The following is a 21693-nucleotide window of genomic DNA, read 5'->3' on the forward strand; positions in this document are numbered from 1 at the left end:
TAGTTGTGGTTTTAGTAATAAGAACAAGAATAAAGCAGCGTACCAAAACTTGGAATGCCGTGGAGTCTGTCTTGCGAAGGATAGACTCAAATTTGCAGCCTAGAATGACACCTGAACACAGCTGTTAAAGTCTGATAGGGTATCAGAGAGCTACAGACATTTTTGGACACTTCCCAGGCTCGCTGTTATAAAGGAGGATGCCAACTCTGTCAGACTTTTTGAGGTTAAAGCATCATTAACAGAAGAGATGCCTTTGCCTTCCTTTACCTTTGCTGTTTCTTTAACCCTGTGAGTCAGCTGTTTCTGTCTAAGCTCCTAATCCCCCCCCTCTCTCTGTTCGTCCGACAGCCATAGATGTGACTTATCTTCTGGAGGAGGGCGCAGGGCGGCGGCTACGGCGGCGGACGCTCGGATTTGGTGATTTCGTGGGCAGAAAATAACATTATTAGGTGACTGTCAAGCACACTGCCTTTCACTTTTGTGAGCTAGGGCAGAAAATGGAGAGACAGCAAGAAGGGAAATGAGCATTGTTGGTTATCCAACCATTAAAGACCACAATGCGTCCCTGGGGGCCTCTTCCAGTTTACCTCTTCCAAGACTGTCATCTCAACTCTGAGAGGGTGGAGGGGGTTTGGAAGCGCTGACTCCATGAAAATTTCAGCTTTTCAAGCGTTCTCAAGGAGCACGAAGAAAGCTGACCCAGACACCTTGCTTATTTAAGTAGTTTGATGCAAAACAAAACGTAAAAAAAAGAACATAGGAGAAATACCCCGTGCACTTAAATTCATTGAATATTACAGACATGGGTAGATGAATTCCACTAGCAAGCATCAGAAATGAAACAGTGGTACTGAATAAGGATGGATGAGAGGGAGGGAGTCCTTTCAGTCAATGGCGATGTGAATGCTGGAGAATTGTTCCCCCTAGTGGCACCTAGTTGTAATGACAAAGTATAAGATGATGAGAGAAGATCTGCGCAGGGACCGTGGGGGAAAATGGAATAGGAGAAATGTAAGTTGAGCAGTGTGCTCAGATGCTGCTCATTAGAAAGCGAGAATGATTGTGGGTGGTGAACTGCACTTTTGGTACCATGGATATTGTGAAGCTCTGTGTAATGTATCTATAATGAAAACACACTAACACTCACAGTATTGGATGATGCAGTCTGGGAAAAAAAAAAGCGAGTTAAAAAGTCTATTATCTTTTTCCTGTTATACTGTAGTAACTCATTTAGTGACAGAAGAGGCTGAGGGTGTGTTTGTTTTTAGAGTAAAGGGAGGGGAGGGAAGATTGAGTGTGCGCTTATGTCAGTCCAAGTGTCTTGTTGAGGTTATAATTTCAAATTTTTCTTGTGAGGCAGTCAGCTTCGCCCCTCTTTTTTGAAGTAACATGATTCACCAGCTTAACTAAATCAGGCGTGCGCGGGGACAACGGCTTTAACTGTAACGCCTTACACAGCCGTGCCCTCCGACTGCCTTGTGTGCGAGTGTGTGCGTGCGTGCACACTTATTGTGTGTCTGTATTCTGCCAGATTTCTTGAAGATATACCTTTTTAAAAAAAATGGAAAAAAAATTAAGGGCTCGATGGCAATTAACAGTTTTAAGAAAACTATGGAAAACAATACTTAACATGAAATGTATCGTGATGGTCATATTTTCTTATATTCTGTGAGACGGGTGGGGCGATGTATACTGTATATTGGGAGGGGAAGGGACTTAAGATCTTTTTTTTTGTCTCTAGACTATGTTCCTGTTTGCCATGGAGAATGTTTTAAAAAGAAATTGTGATATTTGATGAGTTTTGTTTTTTCCCCCCAATTGCCTCTGCTAAAAAGGGACAGCCTGCAATGTCCCAGTGCGGTTAACTGACAGAAAGGTGACGGGGATGAGACACTGACGGAGGGAGAGAGACGGAACAGGAAGCTGTACAGTGCCAAGTTATGTAAATATACAAACTTTACATTGAGGAGTGTCTCCAAAAGCAATATCTTGAAAATGGATTTTGTTTATTATTGTACTGTACAGGACTCAGCCCTAAATGTATTATGATTATTATAATAATGATAATATTATAATTTCTTCCGTTTGTATTACCATAAATGAAGACACATAAGCTCGGAGGAAAATGATTTTTTAATGTCCATAAAATCTCACCTTAATTGTCCCGACGACATCGAAACTTAAGCTGAGTTTTTCGTTGCCTATAATAAATTAATTTCATCTATGTACTGCATGAGCGAGAAGAATGTCAAACGGACAAAGAAGGCATTGGGACGTGACAGTGACTCAGCAACGACACCTTTGTCACTGAATTTTTGTTAATAATATTACTTTTAAGGAGAAATGTACTCCTTGTTTTTGCTGCAAAGTGTTGAACACTAAAAAAACAAACCAACATAAAAATGTTATGATATTTTTAAACGCTGACAGACACAAAAGTAAAACTGTCGGCCCAATGTCATGTTATTATTTTTGATTTTCTTTCAAATAGGAAATGGTTCAGTTTTGTGATAGCGGTCATTGTATGATGCTTGTACTTGTATTTGTGTGTTTTGTGTGATTCGTTTAGTTATTTTTAGACAATCACAAAATAAGATGCAAGCATTGTAAATGGCAGACTGGTGGACATTTTGTGATGTGTACAGTTTGTCAAAAAACTTCTTCCACTCGTTAAAAGTTTGTAATTATGATTCTTAAGTCATGAAAAATGCTGTTGGTTTTTACTTTTTTTGTTTTATATTTGTTTTTTGTTTGTTTGTTTGTTTTTTAATAAAAAGCACTACATTATTGTGAATATACTTTGAGTTGTCGGGCTTTTAATATTCTTTATATAGATGCAAAAATGTTCCTACATGTCCAACTTCCCTGTTGGCGCTCTGCTAGTTTATCACTGATCTGGTTTAAGTTACAACATGTATATATCTTCTTTGAACTGTTAAAGACATGAAATTACGGTTTGACCGAAGACAGTGAGCTCTGCAAACATTATGCAGGAATGGAAAGAGTCCTGCTAATGTGATACTGTTGGTAAAGAGAAGAAAGGAATTCTCAAAGGATAATCACACTGAACATAGTTTTCACTATGACTACAATTGAAGATGTGGACTGCATTTTAGAGAGGCTTATCTATCACAGCAGCTATGAAGCTCCCAAGGTAATGCTCCCAAAAGAAGTGTCTCTACATTTCAAATGTTGCAGCGCAAACACCTTTTGAGACACAATACAGCTTAATGGATGATGAATTGATAATTTAGCTCATATAGCCTCTGTACCAGTACCAGAAGGAAGACGTAGAGGCAGAGTGAAGTCATATTCCTATCTTTTCATATTGTGTGCTTGTGATTACTGTTACGGCTGCTCTACTGAAAGGTCAGGGCCGTATTAAATGAAAATCTAATCTCCATGATGAGGAATGAGTAAACCTCCTCCTTCACAATCACCCAGCTCCTTTTGCTGCTCCTGCTCTGTTTTGAGCATGGAAAAATAAAAATGTCCCAGTTCTAGTCTTAGTGCTACCTTACAGATGGTACAAACAATAAAAAAAATACTTGATTGACCTCACATTCAAACCACAATGGACAATCAACATGAATTTAAAAAACTTATTCAAGTGAGCCATGTCATCCACGGATATATATAGTCTTATATTGTCTAGGCTGAAAGGAATAGTTTTATAGGGAATGTGTGCTTTCTCATGGTTCTGCCGTTTTAACTAACTCTCGCGATATTACAGAAGTTAGAAATGAATGCGGTAAATGACATGCCTCTATGGATGTTGATATTCTCAGCACTATTATTTGCGTAAAGGCCATATAACTACTAAAATAATTTCCAACAGATCTTCACTAACGATCATTTTCAAATATACCAAGAGCGAAAGGTATCAAGCTCCAAGTACCGAGCCAGAAGTCTCGCGATGAACCCATGTGAGGTAGGAGCGAGAGTTGGTTATCATAGTAACGCCAAAGACGCCCTGGGGTTCATTTTGCGGCTTTAGCTCATTTATCTGATGATTTAACTTGCTATATTTCGATTTATAGACGCAACAATGTCTAGAAAGAGACAAAAAGAGAAAACAGAAAAGGCGAATACTGAGGAAGAGGCCTCGAAAAATGCAAGTTTAATGATAAGTGAGTCTTTCATCAGCCGCTCAGAAACGTACGACTGTTATAGACGTTAGCGTCTTATAGTTTGCTGTGAAAACTTTTTAGTCTGTAAATTATAAAATGTAGACTTTCAATAATATAGTAATACACAAGTAGTGTTGTATTTATATATTTGAAAACAGCTTTAAATATCACCTCTTAAATATTTGAAGAAGTATTAAGAGTAACTTAGTCCTAGTTAATAGGCTAACGTTACCACACTATAAAAATATGCCATCATAAGTCCAGCATTCAATATTAATTTATGTAGCCAACAAAACAAATGTATGAGCAGCAAAATGTATTTAACACAGTATCAAAAGTAAAAGTACTCAGTGGGTGCCAATAAGAATATTTCCCTTTCAAATGTAGTGAAGCAGAAATACTCAAGTATCTCAAAATTGTACTTCATTGCAATGCATAGTAAATGTCGTTACTTTCCAACTGGAAATAAGTAATAATTTAAAAAAATAATATTTAGATAAGTCATTTTACATTACTACATGAATAATCATCCTAAGATGGCATGAGCCATACTCAACAGCTTTACTCACATCATTATAACAGCAGACTGGACCGAACTATAACCCGGCATGTGCTGGGCAGATGGCAGGGAAACAGGAAAACACTGGATTGTATTTAAAGAATCTTAATAGATATCAGGAATGAAGTACCATTTTCAATCACTAGCTTTTTTGTAACAAGTGTATATGAGAACTTCCACTTTTGTAGTTTATGTAAGTGGTTTATAAAAAGAGGTACTGCTCTGTGGGAATCAACTGGCCTATCTGTTGTTTTTAGGACAGACTCCAAATGAAAAATTGCCTGCTCAGACCTTTGGTAAGTTACATTATCAGACTGTCTTTGGTAACAGATGAGCGTTGTATGGCCAATGACTTAAACCTACTATCCCACAGATGAATATCAGTGTTCAGGCAATGTGGAGATTGACTTCCCTGGTCTTTGTGCTCTTCTGGACATGAAGGATATCCCAGCTGTCATCACCAAACAACCAGCCTCCTCCACTGCTGAAACTGAAGGAGGAGACACGGGTAAACAATCTGAACAGCTTTGCAGAGAACAAAGGGACAGGCAGAGACATACTATTATCTTGTTGTATGCTGAATAAGATACTTGTATATTTTCTATTATTGATTTTTCAGAGACAGGACTTGTTAAATGCAGCTGATGTCTTAAACTCAGAGGCCTTTAGTTGTATTATCATTGACGTAATTCTGTAATAATTATAGTTTATAGGTACTTTTGTTGAATCTGATCTGATTTTCTGAACATAAAGACATTGAATGAGTAATTTAGAAATATAAACCAAAGAAAATCTGATGACCTAGGAACATTCTGTACCCTGGAAATACTTTACTGTTCTCTAGATCATTGTATACGAAGTCTGAATGTGCAGTAATTGTCCTTTTTATAATCTCAACTTTAGTTCTCTTATAATTATCATAATTCTACCTTCAGAAGACACCCAGTCACAGACAAATGCTGCACCTTTGTGGTCTAAACCATGCCTCCAAGTGGAGCTGGAGACCGAAGACCCCCTCAGCACAAAGAGCCTGAAAGCTTCTGGTAGGAACAAAATACCACAGAGAAATATTTACAGCCATATTTGTCTCTGGTTTGACATTTTTTTCTTTTTACATTCTCATTTGACTTCCTGAGCCATCTGCAACCATCAGGTTGGTAATGTCATTCAGTATTTCTGCTGAATGTTGGCAATGTTGATAATAATATTTGTCTCATATATACACAGGATGGAAGGTAGATGAGCAGATTGCCAGAGTGCTACAGAAGATGCTTCCCTCCTTGAACAAGCTACAAAACCTTCAGTGAGTAATACAGTTTTTTACAACTGCTTACACACAAAATCTTTACATGTCACACAATTTTTGAAACCTCTCACTCAAAGAGCAACTCCTCTTCTCAAATCTCCAAAACCATTAGCTATTTCTCAGCCTTTCTCTCAGTTTTCAATTGCATAAAACACTTTTGTCAATTCTCTACCTAAACATCTAAAAGGAAGTGACCTGCTTTCCTTTTCCAAACACAACTAATGAAAATGCTACGCTTATTCACCAGGTCACACAGCCACTCCTCACTTGTGCAAACTGCTTTACTGATCTCTTACCTGCTTTAGTATACAGTAGACCTATACATAGGTCAAAGGTCAGATTACCTGTTTTGAACAATGGATGCCAACAATGGACAGAGAGGTAGGGGAGTGGAAGGGGACGACAACAAGGACAAGTTCAAGGAGGAAGAGTTGGAAGAGGTGGAGGAGGACGAGGGCAAAGACTTACTATTTTGAAAAAAGTGTTTGCCATCTGATGCAAGTGCTTCATTTTGGGATGTGTTTATGGCATTTTGAATGCAGTGTTTCATTTTGAAGGACATATGAGGCATTTTGCATTTTGGAATTGTGTGTAGAGTTTTGAAAAAAAGAGACAGTTTTGAAAACGTGTGTAAGCAGTTGTAAAAACCTGTCGACAGAGAGCGGTGCACTCTTGTTATAGGGAACTGGGACTGCTGTCACTGTTTTGTTGTTGTTTGTGTAATCTTGTCCACTGTGTTCCAGGTTTTGGCAGGCGGGACTGACAGATCGAATGGTAATCTCCCTCATGAACACAACATCACTGTGCTCCAACCTCAGGTAAGCGGATTCTACTGTCATTCACACTGTGAGTCTGTTTTGTGGCTCCTTGCACCACAGTGGGTCTAATTCAACCTGGGTTGAAGAATGGGAAACTAAAGATCAAGTTGGAAAATGTTGTAGAGTTACTGAGGACAACACCACTGTATATTAATATCATTCAAATGCTGAAGGTTATTGATCCTTCCCCTAGTCTTTGTTTTATGTTAGTGCTGTGACATTGGAGGGCAACGCTCTTCCAGAGCAGAGCTACCACCTTCTTCTCTCTGAAGACAGCAAGTGAGTACCCAAGCAGTGGGAATGTCTCACATAGTGTTACAGAAATTGTTCAAATAAACCTTGATTTGCACTCTCACACTCCTACACACACACACACACACACACACACACACACACACACACACACAAGTAGAAGCACAGACACATCCAATTCATGTTGTGTGTTTTTTGGTCAAGCCTCACACACTTGTCCCTGCGAAATAACCGGATAGGAGATGAAGGTGCTCGTGTAATTGGGACGGCTCTCTCAACGACCAGATCTGCCAATAAGAGCCTCATGTCACTCAACCTGGCATTCAATTCTATTGGTGATGCCGGTGCTGCACATATCGCACAGGTATAACCCAGAACTGATTGCATATTTCTGCCTATACGTTCCCCTCATGACCACTGAGGTGTCCTGTTTTTATCTCTCAGGGCCTGCGGTTGAATCGTGCATTGCTCTTTCTCTCACTCTCCAACAATCAGATTGGAGACTCCGGAGCTGCTCATCTAGCTGCGGTATCCATTTACATTAAATACTTTATCCTGGGAGATAATGCATTTAAATCAGTGGTTAAGTTGTTTTAAATTATATTCTGCTTATTGCATTATATAATTATGTAATTTAATAAGCCTCCATGGCTTAACCACTTCCATTTTCAGATACTAGGCGAGTTTGCCCTAACTCATGAAGAAGTTGTGGAGAGGAGAAAGCTGCTTCTGGAAAGAAAGCAGTCACCTTTTAGGGGCGATGTTGACCAGTCGCCTGCTGGCCATCTTACCTCAGGTCCCAGTAGCACTTCACTGAGCAAAGGCACCTCCAAAAAAAAGGTCACATGCAAAAGTGAAACTATGGTGTAACTGCAATGTCATCTGTGGTTTGTAAATCCTGTGGCAGGTAATCTTGAGATATTTTTACATATTTTTTTTATTTTAACAGGAAGCATCAAAAAAAGACGAGAAACCAGCTGCCAACACAGAGAACCCAAAGTCTAACAAGAAATGTAATTGCTTCTGTTACAAAAACAAACTTGTTCTTTTATCCTCTACCAGCAGGAGGGGTTATGTTTTTATTGTTTTCTATTTAAATCTCTCCTAGCCTCTGATATAAAGGTGCCTCAAAGTAAAGGTGGAAAGCTGGGAGGCAAGGAGAAACCACTATCTGCACAGGAGGTACCAGAACAATGCCTACTAATTATATGTACCATGTGGATATAAACATGCAGATATTGCTTTTAATCATTTAGTTGACCTTACTTTTTTTTTCCTGCAGGATAAATCAATTACTACCCCGAATGAGGTTTGTTTGATGCATTTTTCTGTTCTGAGTGATTAATAAGATTTGAACATAAGCTGCCACGTGCTTGTTTACTTCTCTCCTTCTTCACCTGCAGGAAGAGGCGGTGGAAATAGTGAACCCCCTGCTGGACCAGTCGGTGCAGCACAGGGATGGTGAGATTTTTCTGCCTGGGAACAGGACTCTCACCTCCCTCAACCTTGCAGGTCAGTAACTGTGGCCTGTGTTCATCTCAGCTTGACAGAAAAATCAAACCCAGACACCTTCCAGCACAGTTAGGTTATGATTGATCAATTTTGGAGTGAGTTTCTCAGAATCAATGTGCAAATGTTTTGTTTTACTTTTTTACTGTATGCTTAGAGAAGTGCTCTGTATAATAATCTTACCTTTTTATTGTCATTTGTTTAGAAAAAAGATACAAACGAAATTAAATTCGCAGGATTGTTATTTATAGGTTGCATTAAATTAATAAAATCAGTATTTATTCACTGGTCACTAATTAGCAGCTACTTCCTCAGGACTCTGCACAAAATAAAAAAACTAAACCTTATAAGGACTATTAAAGATGTATATAACATGGTTATGTTGTGTGTGTTTGTATAGGAAACAGAATTACAGAGAAGTCGCTGCCTCTGTTCCTGAAGTCACTAGAGATGCAGGGTGAGGGAGGAGGCCTGCTGCGTCTCTGTCTGCAGGTGTGCTTCACTTACAGTTGATTCTGGCCAACTGTGTGTGTGTGTGTGAGAGAGAGAGAGAGAGACTGCGTATTTTCATATCAGCATAAATCTGTTTACAGAGTCACATTATGGGGACTCTTGGGGACAAAACGCATAGAAAATGTAAATCAGTACAAGTGAAAACCTGGTTTAAGGTTAGGGTATGGTTAGCATTAGGCAAGTAGTAGTTAGGGTAATTATCCAGGAAATGAACATCAACATAATGTCCTTTGAAGTAATGCAATTCACACACTCGTGTGAATTGGCATCTGGATACAATTAACTTTAGTTCATAACATAAATTTAATAAGAGGTTAATTGTTAAAGCTAGAAAAATTACATTTGTGTACTTTTGATTAAATTATTTAACAGTTGCAGAGGAATATGAATATTTGTATGATAATTTCTGATCTAATTTCAGAGAAACCACTTCCCACCAGAGTGTGAGTGCTATGTGAAGATAAAGGAACTGATGACACTCACAGATCCAGTCGAAAGAAATAGCTCTGAGCAGACAGAAGAGGAAGGACATGGGGCATAGTGCTGAGAGAACTGGCACCTACTTCTGCAGACTTCTACTGTAACTTTTAATTTGAGATATAACAATAAAAGTTCATATACATTGGCTTATATATTTTGTCCACTGTTTTTATAAAGCATGAGATGAACAAATGGAAACACTAATAGTCTTGTGGTCCAATAAAAGGCAGTTTCTGAACAGTAGGGCAGTGTAGCACATTAGATCCAGATGCTTTGCCCAGGACAGCTAATCAGACCATAACAGATCAGTTTTACTGCTTTGATTTTTCATGGTCAGAATTTACACCAAGGACAAAGACTGAGAACAGCCAAATACCAAGTACTAAATCTAGATGCACCATTGCTCTCATATCTCACAGTTGTAAGCCAGTGTGACAGGAAACACTCAAGGATTTATCTACCACAGACTTCACCAGTTTTTGAAATTTAGTTGGTGTTTTAAGCGTCTGTGTCAAAGTCTTCTCCTTAAGAAAACAAGGAAGGAATTGTAGCACAGAGAGAGAGCTTCATTTGTCTATTTCAGGCTGCTGAAGCCTATTATTAACTTCAGGTGAACTGTAGAAACGATTTTTCCATTGAACTATATTTTGTCCCCTACCTCTATCAATGGAGTTGCTTCAATGCCGTTATGGACAGGGGAAAGAATTATATTGAACCAGAACTCTGTCTGTATTAAGAGAGACTTCAAAATATCGAAACGTATCTTTGTGGTTAATCTCGTTACATATGGTATCTGATACTGAGGGTAAGGTTTGTCAGCTTCTTGGGGCCCTGAAGTGCCACCAGGGGGCCCTTAAAAGAAATTAAAATACTGGCATGATCTCTTAGGTTCCACAGTTTATTGTTTTCATTTACAAGCATACAAATATACTCTTAAAGAGGATATAGCCTAATAATTTGGAGTGTGATAATACATTTGGGATTGTCATAACAAAATCAAAGAGTGAAGGCTATCTTAAAGTTAGAATATTCTGTATTCCAAATGTACTTTCTTATTTATAGTTTTCATAGAAACATAAGTTTTATTTTTGTCAAAATAGTAATTGTGCATATTTGGACATTGGGTAGAAAATATGTAAAAGTTTGCGTGGTCGAGGGAGCAGGGTGGAGTTTGGACCTCACCAAAATGGCCGCCACGTCGTGTAAAATTCGTCACGTCCGGCTCGTGCTCAAAGGAACAACCGATATGAACCCCTCGCTTCCGGTAATGCCTCCTTTTCGGCAGCGGCTATTTCCTCGCCAACATGCCAGTGAGTATCGAGAGGCCATTAGAAAATGACATTTTCACCCTTTAATCGAGTGTTGCAGAGCTGCCACGCAGCTCATTATTTACCCAAGACATTAGCGATTCGACAGTTGTCAGTTTTAGATGCTTTCGTTGAGTTTTGGTCCCAGTTTTACACAAATAAGTGTGCAGATTTGAGCGCATTGTGACACAAGATGGCGGCGCACACACCGCAAACATGGAGCCAGTTCAACGGAGGATCTGAACGGTCTGATAGCCCAGAGAACATAATATTAACAGCCGCGGTTTGGTTTTGATCTGTGTTGTTAAGTGCTGACTATGTTACTTTATCACTGATTCCCGATTATTTGAAGAATCACACGCGATTGATCGAAATGCGTAGCCTGCGTTACCTAATCCATGTAGGCCGAGTAGCCTTATCGTACAAACGCAGCACTCATTTAGCAGATCAAAACGATGCCACCAGTTAACCTGTGTGCTTTTAAGCAAGGTGCTATATTTAAATGACCACGATCTGATGTTCGATCATGTCACTGGGACAGCCGGTGCGTTATCCTCAATATTAGTTTTAATTTGAAAAATCAGATGGTATCTTTCTGATCACTAACCTCATGTCCCCCCTTTTAAAAAAAATTAAAAAAAATAATCCAGCTCGCAAAAGACTTGTTGCACCCATCCCCTGAGGAGGAAAAGAGGAGGCACAAGAAGAAGCGTCTTGTTCAGAGTCCCAACTCTTACTTCATGGATGTGAAATGTCCAGGTACTGGTTTTCTACATCAAAATGTACCTCCGTTCTGTCACTTAGCATAGTTTGTGTTTATTCACCTCACCTCAGCTTGAACTTGGTGGGTTTTCATGTCAAGAGCTGTAACCACCAGTGTCTTGTCTCTTTTTCTAGGATGCTACAAGATCACGACAGTGTTCAGCCACGCTCAGACAGTCGTGCTGTGCGTGGGCTGTTCAACAGTCCTGTGTCAGCCCACTGGAGGCAAAGCACGTCTCACAGAGGGTCAGTATTAACCTACAATATGGTGCTGCATGTTTATTTGTCTGTTTTTTCTTGAGTCAGGCCACATGCACACCATTTCTCAGTAACTGAAATGTGGTATATCTTATAGGAATCCAAAATGTTTGTTCACTAATGTGTGCAATATTTAGTTATTGATGCAAGGGTCCTTCTTGGACAGCAAGTTACTGATGTTTGAGGACCATCCTTGTACATAATCCTTCTCACTGAGAGCTTTCAAGAATTGGTTGAAAACTGGATGCAGTTTTGTAGCAAGAGCTCAAAATATTTTTTGCCTTATCTGTAATGTATGAATCATTCATCATATGAATGAATATTACCAAATGCTACAACTTAGTGCATGACAGCCAGTTAGGACCCTGTTTAGAGCCATTTTACAGTTTTGTGTTCACGATCTTACACCAGCCATTTATTTAACATAGCTTAAATTTACCTGATTGTTGGTGTTTAGATGGTGCTTCAGACGTGAAAGGGATTATTGCGTTATTATGCATGAATTGTGTTCATATGTGACACATTTTGAAGCCGCACTGCCAAGTGACTGGACTTCCTCTATCGTGGTCTTCCAATCTCATTCCAGTGCTAGATTGACCTCAGTTTGCAGAAGGGTTGAGCTAGACCACTGGCTCCCCCCTTTCGAAGGCTGAGAACAAAAATATATACTGTATAGTAAATTCCTGATACTACTGGTATTGTTAGTATTATGTACCTTGTTTAATCCCCATAATTTTAGTCAGTTTTGCTGTCGATGCTTCCACTTCTGAGCCTGATGTTGCATTAGTGCCACTTCTTTCCTCGCACAATAAATGTAAAGTAAGGTGGTAGAGGGAGATGTTGACCTAAATCAGTCACATGGTGGAAAACGATGACTTGTATAAGCACTGTGTAGAACAATAGATGTGTGCACTGCCTGCAGTATTTCTGTACAGTAAGGCTTCTCTTTTGTCAGCATCAGTCTGACTGTCATTGTCTCCTCTGGCAGGGTGCTCATTCAGGAGGAAGCAGCACTAGCTGTTCTTCCCTGGAGCTGAAGGGGAGAGGAGGGGATGGACCGGTTGATATCAGCTCTAATGCCCCCGAGACGGCGGCAGACCCTGCGGTCTGATCTGAGACGAGACTTGAAGACGGACTGGACAGCAGATGGACTGGACAGCAGATGAATTTCCACTGTTCATGTCGGCAGATCGGTTGTTGCTGTAACTCCACCCTCCAACCCTGTCTCTCTTAATAAAATATTGTTTTGGCTAATGGACTGGTTAGTGTTTGGTTATTTTCCTGTTTTGAGGAAAGGATTGTGTAAGGATCTGTCAGACATAAAACAAAGGCAATAGTCATCATTTTTATTAGAAAGTACTACAGGATATCTGCATGTAGGTTTACATATTTATATTATAATAAAACTATTTAAATGCAGTTTTTATTATCAGAAAATTGCAGTTCTCACAGGGATAACGACTGACATTGGGAGTGATGATGGTAAGGGCTTACAATTATATTCATTATCAATTTGATTAGATAATCAGTTATCAGATGGTCTGTCAAACATTGGGGGGGAAAAAATGCCCATCACAATATCTTAAAACAGGTTATTTTTTCTGGCAGTCCAAAACCCCAACAAAACTGAATATTTGGCATTTCTGCTTGACAAAAATCCTTAAACAATTGGTCGTAATAGTTAAAGATGGGACAAATAAAAAGAAAAAAAAAACTGAATAAATGTGGAGTAACATTAAATGCTGTACACCAGGCTTCACTGAACGATTTGGTGAGTGAATTTATTTATTTTTTAGTCACCAGATTTCAACCCAGTTTTACACTTATGAGAAAATTTGGGCAATGTGCAAGACTGCTCTCTAATAACATCTACATAAACTTTCATCTTTAAATCTATTTAGTGACTGTCTGTGATATGTCCATTTGTTACGTCTAGCAATGCTTGTTTGCTGTACTCTGGTCTCTTACAAAATATATCTTGATCTCAATGAGAATACCTGATTACATAAAGGTTGTATACATTATATAAATAAGGGAATATCTTGTGGAGGAATAGTGTTCATGATGAGTGCTCATGATAACGTGACTCATTACTGAGACACTTCATGTTGGTTTTTCCTTTCATTTTTCACCCATCTGTATTTTCTCAGTCGACTGATCATTGCAGCTCTGGTATAATCAAATGTTCACAAATCATTGGCATGTTGTTATTTTCTGTCACTACAGGAGAGATACAAAAATCCTTCATATGAAGTGAATAATGACTAATTTCTACTTTTTGGTTTTATGGTATTTTCTCTACACAAAGCCGTTTCTATTAATACAATTTTACATACTTCTGGACAGCCTACACCTTGTAATTAACACCTATCTGTCCAACTCTGTAAGAAAAATGTCCCAAAATGATAATTTCAGCTGCATTATAGACAGAAATCTCCAGGAGTACCTGAGAAGCCTTTATTTCTCCCCATCACCTCCCTCAGCCTCTCTCTACCTGTCTACACTCGCACTCGCAGTCTCTGTCTTCACCTCCCTCTCCCTGAGCAGGTGGCGGATGGAGGAGTTCTGCGTGGATAGGGTGTTGGAGAGGAGCGGCATCAGGCTCTTGAAGCCCTCCCTCAGCTCTTCCACATGCTTCTCCAGTATGTGAATGTGTGTGTCCAGTTCCCCCCTGCAGCCTTGCACCTCCGACAGCACGTCATACATCATGTTCTGCATCTGTGTTGGTGGTCAGTGCCATCAGTGGTGCGTGAAGGTCCATGCAGAGAAAGAAAGGGCATCAGGGAAAATTAGATGACACTTTTTGAGGCTCTGACAAGATGCAATATGAAATGATGCATTCACTTGCCTCTCTCACCTTGCAGAGGTCCACAAGTGTGTTGCCCTGGTCTGCAAGTATCCTCTTCTCTATCTTCACTCGCCGCAGCCTGGGAACAACATAATTTAGTTGTAGGTGCTAAAGGAGGTTTATATGACATTACCATATACACAAAGTGATACAAAGAGAAGTTTCACCCACATTACCAATATGGAACCCTTAAACACAACACACTGTCAACTGTTCACTATGTATAGAGACTTTGTTTTGCTAGAAGTGGATCAGGTTAACGGTGTCAGGTTCCTGGGATTCAGCATCACAGAGAATCTGTCTTGGTCAACTCACATCTCCATGTTGCTAAAGAAAGCTCAGAAACCCTTGTTTGACACTTAAAGGTTCAGTGTGTAAGATTTAGTGGCATCTAGCTGTGAGGTTGTGAATTGCAACGAACTTTCCAGTCTACCGCTGACTACACAGTTACACTTTCAAAGAGCGCAGGACAGCTACGGTGGCTTACACAGCACAAAAGGTGTCTATTCTGAGACAGCAGAGAGTAGCCAGTCAGGAAAATAGGTTTCTTTAAGTATATTTATTAAGAAATTATATTTACTTAATTATTCAGTAAAACCATATGTTAATGATACTTGGCCACTGACAGTTAACACTGACAGTGTGTAACATTGTCACTGTTTCTCCACCACAGCATTATAAACCCCATAATAGATAAAGTTTATACAAACATTGACAAGGGAAACATGTTTACTTCTCTGTGATTATGTATCCTCGCCAAAACTGCCCACCAGCAATAATATCTGGCCCACAGCCAGATTTTGGTGCTTTGATAGCGGCAAAAAATAAAAATGAATAAATTCTTTGATAGCGGTGCTGAAATAGATCTCAGTCATGACAGCAAGAGTTGCAACAGCCTGCCTGACACGCCTCTGAAGTAGCAGTCAGAGAACATGATTCCCCTAAATGTCCTCTGCCTGGAGATACTGGGGAAATGAAAAAGCATCTGTAGGTTTATGGATGCAGATCAAACACTGAAACACAAACACTGCAGCACATGCTGTAATGTGAGCTTAAGAAAGTCGCTGCAGAATCCATTTGTGGAAGAGAGAGAAAAAAATAATCCCGAGGTGGGATTAAACACACAACCCTTAAGGTGTGAGTCCTGCACTTTACCAGCTGAGCTAACCACACACCATGTCAATGGAAGTTAGTATTATGTGACCCCTGCTGTTCGGTGCATTCCAGTTGACATGGGAATTATTACTTCTTCTTCTTCATACGTACGTTTTCAACGTAGTGTTGAGTGTCTACACAGCCTGAAATCTACCAGAAGTAGAACAAGAAGAACTTAGTGACGAAATGCACTCTGTACCGCTGTATGTCTATTAGAAACATGATGACACAACATTGCGACGTTCTTGGAAGGGGGGACCCGCGGTTATGTAGATAAAAATGACTCATTCTGAGGTAATAAAAACACAACGGTTTATTATGTAAGAACTATATACACCACTGAAAACATAGTTATGTATCTTATATTGCACTTCTGTCGATAGATCTTCAGAAATATTACACACTGAACCTTTAAGCAAAATTCCTGTGCCACGTTTTTATTAACTTTTACAGAGGAGCAATAGAGAGTATCCTGACGGGAAACATCACTAATTGGCATGGGATGTGCACGGCCCAAGACCAGAGGGCTCGAAGATTATTGGTACCATCTACCAAGCATCAGTGATATTGTTGAGATGAGGTACCTACGCAGAGCCCAAAGGATACAAAAAGACAGAACCCAGCCCAGCCACAGCCTGTTTACCCTGCTGCCGTCTGGCAAGAGAAACAAAATTATCCACTGTTTTACCACCAGAGTTCAAAGCAGCTTCTTTCCCCAGGAAGTGAGACTCCTCAATTCATCCTTAGCTCTCCACCATGTTCAGTTTTATTTTCCAATTTTTGTATAAAACTTTGTGAGTAGCATAAAGGGAACCACAAATGTAATCTCATTATGTAACCCAGTGTTGTAAAATGACAAATAAATCTACACTTATTTTCAAATGTCATTTAATTTTTTTTGACAAACACAAACTAATTTCCCATCATCTCCATTGTCTTGGGTATCGTGCTGAATTAAAGCAAGCCTATGTAACTATAATGGCCACATAAGGAACAATTACGGGATGATGCTGAAAGTTAAAGAGTAAAATCTAATTTATAATATAATATAATTTGAATTCACATTGTTTAACTTGAATAATTGTATTGAAAAACGGAATCTGAATAGCATAATATGAAATTGAATTTTAGATTTGAAACTGAATTGCAATAAACTTGAAAGTGAATGTAATAATATGAATAGAAATTTAGTTGCAATTGAAACTGTATTTTAGCCTCGCTAAAAATTCAACTCTTTATGTACTTTCAATGTCAGTTCTCTCAATTCAAATTTACTTCTCTCAATTCAATTTCAATCCACAAGATTCAGTTTCAAGGTCAAAGACACTTCAGGGTCCTTCAGGAAGAGCAATCGAGTGCAGATCAAGCCTGTATTCTTTACAACAGCCATTTATGGCGTTCGGCTTGAATACCCATAAGGTAGTCCCACCCTAAAGCATATCCTGTTTTATCGGCTATTTTCATCTATTTTCATATAATGAACATTATACTGATTTGAAAAGGACTCAGATCTGATGATTTAATTCATAAACTCATTAGGAAAGTGTTTACATACCTAATAAATCAAGTGGGAATCTTATTTTGCCATTATTTTAGATGAAAATGGGTTGATTTCTCTTCCCTGAAGTGTCTTTGACTTTGAAACTGAATCATGTGGATTGATATTGAAATGAGAAAAGTGAATTTGAATTAAAAGAACTGAAATTGAAAGTATATAAAGAGTTGAATTTTTAGTGAGGTTTAAATACAGTTTAAGTCGCAACTGAATTCAGTTTCATATTATTACATTCAGTTTCAAGTTTATTGGAATTCAGTTTCAAACTACTAAATTCAATTTCAAATTATGGTATTCAGATTCAGTTTTTCAATACAATTATTCAATTTAAACAATACAAATTCAAATTATGCTATTCAAATTCAGTTTTTTTATGCAATTATTCAAGTGGAGCAATTCAGATCTAAATTATTCAAATTCAAATCCAGATTCTACTGACAGAAATATCAGCCCATAGAGATTTGTATCAAAGCAGATTCTAAGCAGGTTTTTAGTGTACACACTGGAAAAGAGACAAACAAGTATTCAAACCATTCAGCATGCAGACCAAATAAAGTCGATTTTTGAGTGTGTTGTGGATGGACACTATTTTCCCACAATGCATTGCACAAAGGAAATGGAAGGGCTGCTCACAGCAGGAAAAAATGTGGGTGGTGGTGAAACAGCAACACAAAATCTTGGACAACCAAACTAAAAAAGTATTAAATCTTAGGAAAAACACGTTGATGTCTTTTTGTGAATTTTAATCTGCGGTCATTTTCCAAAGTTTGAAACACATTTGACATCAAATGTATTGTATAATTTCCTGTTAGTATAAAATGGTAAACTATGTTGATATGTTTATATAGTAAAGACATGTAGTACATAATGCATATGTGATGCCCTGTGGGATCATGAGTGGGTGTGCGCTCTCTTTCTCTCTCTCTCTCTCTCTCTCTGTCTCTCTCTCTCTCTCCCTTGTAGCTCAAGAACTGATTATGTTAACTGAAAGCACCTGAGCCCCCCCTGTGTCTTGAGTGTAGGCTATTTGTAACCTTGTTCTCTCATTGTGCAGAAGGCTGCTGTCAAGACCAGGTCAGACCTTTCTGCGGCTGGCTCCCCGGTTTCTCTTCTTTGGACTCTTACTTTGTGGTATTTATCTTGTTTTTGCATACTACAACACCTGCACACATATACACTCATGCAACCAACATCCTGCCCAGACACTACTGAAACAGACTACATCCCTCATACTTTGGTTATATTAGTTTGAAATACCCTTTTAAGTTTGCTTAACCTTGGTTTAAATAAACATATTTTGTTAAATGTTTACCATGGTGCGGCTCCCTTTTGTTGTGGCCTTTAAGCCAGGTCATAACAGCATATAAGTGGTATGAAGTATGGATTTGGGACACAACACCAGTTAAGTTGTAGCAGCGGTGCAGCTTTTCATTTGTATAAGAAATAATGTGTTATTTCTTACAATAAGTTATATAGTCTCACTTTGTATTGCTACATACTCCACCTCTACAGGGGTAGATATGTTGTGATTTGGGTGGAATGGCACTGGTCATTAAATTTCATGAATTTATGGCACAAATTTTATCTTTAGTTTAGATTATTGCCCAGATTTGATTAAAAAACAAACAAACACAATTTCCAATGCATTTAGTCATTTTCTGTTGAAAATGGGTATTGGGGTTGGCGATAATGTTCAGATCATTTAAAGTAAAATAATAAATCAATCAAAAATCGCTTCATGTTTATTTTGACATACTGGCACTGCATAACCAGGATGTAAAACCATCCATCCATTCATCGTCAAGCGCTTATCCTGTGTACAGAGTCGCAGGGGGGTGGAGCCAATCCCAGCTGACATCGGGCAAAAGGTGGGGTACACCCTGGACAGGTCGCCAGTCCATTGCAGGGCCACACATAGACAAACAACCACTCACACCTAAAGGCAATTTTAGAGACACCACTTAACCTAGCCTGCATGTCTTCAGATGGTGAGAGGAAGCCAGAGAATCCACACAGATACAGGGACAACATGCAAACTCCATACAGAAAGGTTGGGGCAACCTGGGTTTGAACCTACAACCTTCTTGCTGTGAGTCAACAGTGCTAACCGCTGCACCACCGTGCAGAACGATGCCATCTGATATGAAAATAAAAGTACTAATGTGAGAAAGCTTCCTTGCACTGTAACCTGTGCAGAAGCAGCTTTGTATGAGGGTTAAGTGTCTTACTGGTGGATGGCCAGAAGCAGCTTTCTCTGGTGCATTCGGACTCTGGTGTGGTCTCTTTCTCTTGACAGCTTAGTATGTTTGTAGATAAGCCAAGTCTCTCTCAGCACATTTGCTGCAGCGATTTTTATCTAGAGAAAGGATGTAGAAAATCACTCTGGAGCATTATTACATGTTTGTGCACATAATGCAAAAGCACTGTTATGGACTGCACATGCTGAATAACACCAACATGAAGTATGTAACCCAGTGTCCTACAGTCATTTTGTCTTACACTCAACTTTTTCTTAAAACAAGAGAAAAGAAATCTGTTTCTAGGGTGAGATAGTTCTCTAGTGTCGGCTGTTTTTAGGCTTTTTCTATAAATGTTTACAGTCATACGATCAATACAGTATCAACAACATAACATGCTGCTGGAATATTCTGTAAAGAATTTGTATGAATTTGTACTGAAGATTGTTTTTACAGTACACACAAATATGTATCTGATGTGTGCTGGGATAAAAACTGCACTTTGTAAGCTGTCATGGTGTACAATACAACAAAAACAAAATGAAAACTCGCTGACAACAAGTCATAGTCTGTGCAGAATCTCTCTTACTTTTAGGCCTATTTATTTAACATTAATATACAAAATGAAGCCACACTGAGGTAGATACTAGTATTTACCCTCTTGGAGATGTGGGAGTCCATCATGAAGTTGTGAACATGTTTCTCTGCTCTGGTCAACTCCAGCTTCCTGGCAACCACCGCCACCACCAGGACTGTGCAGCCTGCTCCCTGTGAGAGTCACAATTTAGACATTTTTATTAGTCAGAATCTGAACTAATCTGACTTCCACATGTTGTAGAGGAAACTATGAAACCCTCTGTCCCACCATTATCCCAGTGAGGAGACAGATGCTGCGACCACAGTAGGTATGAGGCACCACGTCTCCATAACCGATGGATAAGAAGGTGACAGAGACCATCCACAAGGCCTCCATGTAGTTGCTGCTCAGGTCTCTGTAGTTGTGGTGTCTGAAGGAATGAGAAAGGACTCATATTTTCTCTCTGACACAGTGTTGGGAATGGGATAAATCAATGTTATATTGATATTGGGTCTTTTCAGATCTTAAATTGTGCTTTACTGAACTTTCCTCTCCCCCACTCCTAGTTTATGCTGTATTAAAAACACCAATATTCATCCAAAAAACTCTCACATTATCAACATCAATTCAAGATTATGTAATATTTGATCGTGTGTCATCCAGCAAGTACAAATATAGCACAGCAGAGTGAAAATATGGTTGGTTGCTGCAGTAAAGTAATTCTACTGTAGATGTCTGACAACATTTGGATGATAATTAAATATTAAATATATAGGCCTTGAGCACGCTGGATTCAGCGGTAGACCAACATATCATCACATACCTCTCACAAACATGTAAGCCCCACGCTGCCACAATCCACAGAGAGACGCTGAAAATCATCAGCACAGTCCCGGGGTAGGTGGTCATCAGCGTTTTCCCCACAAACCGGGTGTTGAAGTGTATCTGAAGATCACAAATGGGATGCATTTACACCATCATCATTTTGACAGTAGGGTCCTACTTAGCCAGACTATTTAGGATAGCACCTGTCAGATTATGATTATATAATGCAGTGGAGATGAGGAATAAGAAAACTTGTTCTCAATCTGGCTTGATACATGGATAGTAGGTTTGGCATTGCAGAGTGGAGACAAAGGTCATTTTCGTCACTCTTAAATAGCATTTATAAGGGAAGGGATTAGCTGGGTGGATATTATCAACTGTGGAAATGAAAACACAAGCAAAGGGGAGCTAGCAAGGGACATAATCAGCATGTGAAACCACTGGGATTCATGGGAGCAAAACTGTGATAGTCAGACCTCAAGATTCAAACCTCTACAGACCCCTCGGCCCACCTATAAGACATAAACAGATGAGCGTGAAATGTTCATAGAGGATGTCCAGCCCAAATCACTGTCCAAAATATAGACTAATATTCAATTTAA

At 39.1% G+C, this 21693-nt stretch overlaps 4 protein-coding genes and 1 non-coding gene across 22 annotated transcripts in view; 4 read left to right on the forward strand and 1 right to left on the reverse strand.

The window, feature by feature from the left end:
- ash1l (ash1 (absent, small, or homeotic)-like (Drosophila)) overlaps positions 1–2798 on the forward strand; it is a 33510-nt gene extending 30712 nt beyond the window's left edge. For 4 of the 7 annotated variants that reach the window (XM_046057924.1, XM_046057923.1, XM_046057927.1 and 1 more), the window contains exon 27: positions 349–2798. In XM_046057924.1, coding sequence (XP_045913880.1) covers positions 349–440 — 92 coding nt within the window. In that variant the 3' untranslated portion in view covers positions 441–2798. The remainder of the gene's footprint in view (positions 1–348) is intronic. The other 3 variants (XM_046057926.1, XM_046057928.1, XM_046057929.1) reach the window with 2 other exon arrangements.
- Positions 2799–3831: 1033 nt separating this feature from the next.
- On the forward strand, positions 3832–9717 carry lrrc71 (leucine rich repeat containing 71). 11 transcript variants are annotated; one of them, XM_046058591.1, is made up of 17 exons: positions 3832–3931; positions 4952–4985; positions 5063–5197; positions 5625–5732; positions 5816–5842; positions 5917–5992; positions 6739–6813; positions 7024–7092; positions 7270–7429; positions 7510–7593; positions 7738–7905; positions 8015–8078; positions 8174–8247; positions 8348–8374; positions 8469–8577; positions 8975–9066; positions 9509–9717. In XM_046058591.1, exons 1-17 carry the CDS (start codon positions 3917–3919, stop codon positions 9626–9628), a joined length of 1437 nt encoding a protein of 478 aa, XP_045914547.1. In that variant the 5' UTR covers positions 3832–3916; the 3' UTR covers positions 9629–9717. The 11 variants fall into 11 exon arrangements, with proteins under 11 accessions (XP_045914547.1, XP_045914555.1, XP_045914554.1 ...); XM_046058599.1 differs by lacking the exon at positions 3832–3931 and adding an exon at positions 3948–4130 and having other exon boundaries at positions 4947–4985; positions 5628–5732; XM_046058598.1 differs by lacking the exon at positions 3832–3931 and adding an exon at positions 3949–4130 and having other exon boundaries at positions 4947–4985.
- Positions 9718–10744: 1027 nt separating this feature from the next.
- Positions 10745–13148, forward strand: rps27.1 (ribosomal protein S27). Of its 2 annotated transcripts, none has more exons than XM_046059544.1 (4): positions 10745–10877; positions 11525–11633; positions 11772–11882; positions 12883–13148. In XM_046059544.1, the coding sequence occupies exons 1-4, from the start codon at positions 10872–10874 to the stop codon at positions 12909–12911; spliced, it is 255 nt and encodes an 84-aa protein (XP_045915500.1). In that variant the 5' UTR covers positions 10745–10871; the 3' UTR covers positions 12912–13148. The 2 variants fall into 2 exon arrangements, with proteins under 2 accessions (XP_045915500.1, XP_045915499.1); XM_046059543.1 differs by lacking the exon at positions 10745–10877 and adding an exon at positions 11386–11418.
- On the forward strand, positions 12426–12555 carry LOC123977246. Its single transcript, XR_006826615.1, has one exon. It is a non-coding gene; the product is annotated as a small nucleolar RNA SNORA35 (small nucleolar RNA).
- A 1125-nt stretch (positions 13149–14273) lies between the features above and the next one.
- LOC123976516 (small conductance calcium-activated potassium channel protein 1-like) overlaps positions 14274–21693 on the reverse strand; it is an 11427-nt gene continuing 4007 nt past the window's right edge. The window contains exons 5-9 of the mRNA XM_046058756.1: positions 20555–20696; positions 20347–20457; positions 19681–19808; positions 14752–14821; positions 14274–14612 (exon numbers count right to left, since the gene is read on the reverse strand). Of these exons, the coding sequence (XP_045914712.1) occupies positions 14385–14612; positions 14752–14821; positions 19681–19808; positions 20347–20457; positions 20555–20696 (679 nt within the window). The 3' untranslated portion in view covers positions 14274–14384. The remainder of the gene's footprint in view (positions 14613–14751; positions 14822–19680; positions 19809–20346; positions 20458–20554; positions 20697–21693) is intronic.

This window comes from Micropterus dolomieu, linkage group LG09 (genome assembly GCF_021292245.1).
Source record: "Micropterus dolomieu isolate WLL.071019.BEF.003 ecotype Adirondacks linkage group LG09, ASM2129224v1, whole genome shotgun sequence".
Lineage (NCBI taxonomy): Eukaryota > Metazoa > Chordata > Actinopteri > Centrarchiformes > Centrarchidae > Micropterus > Micropterus dolomieu.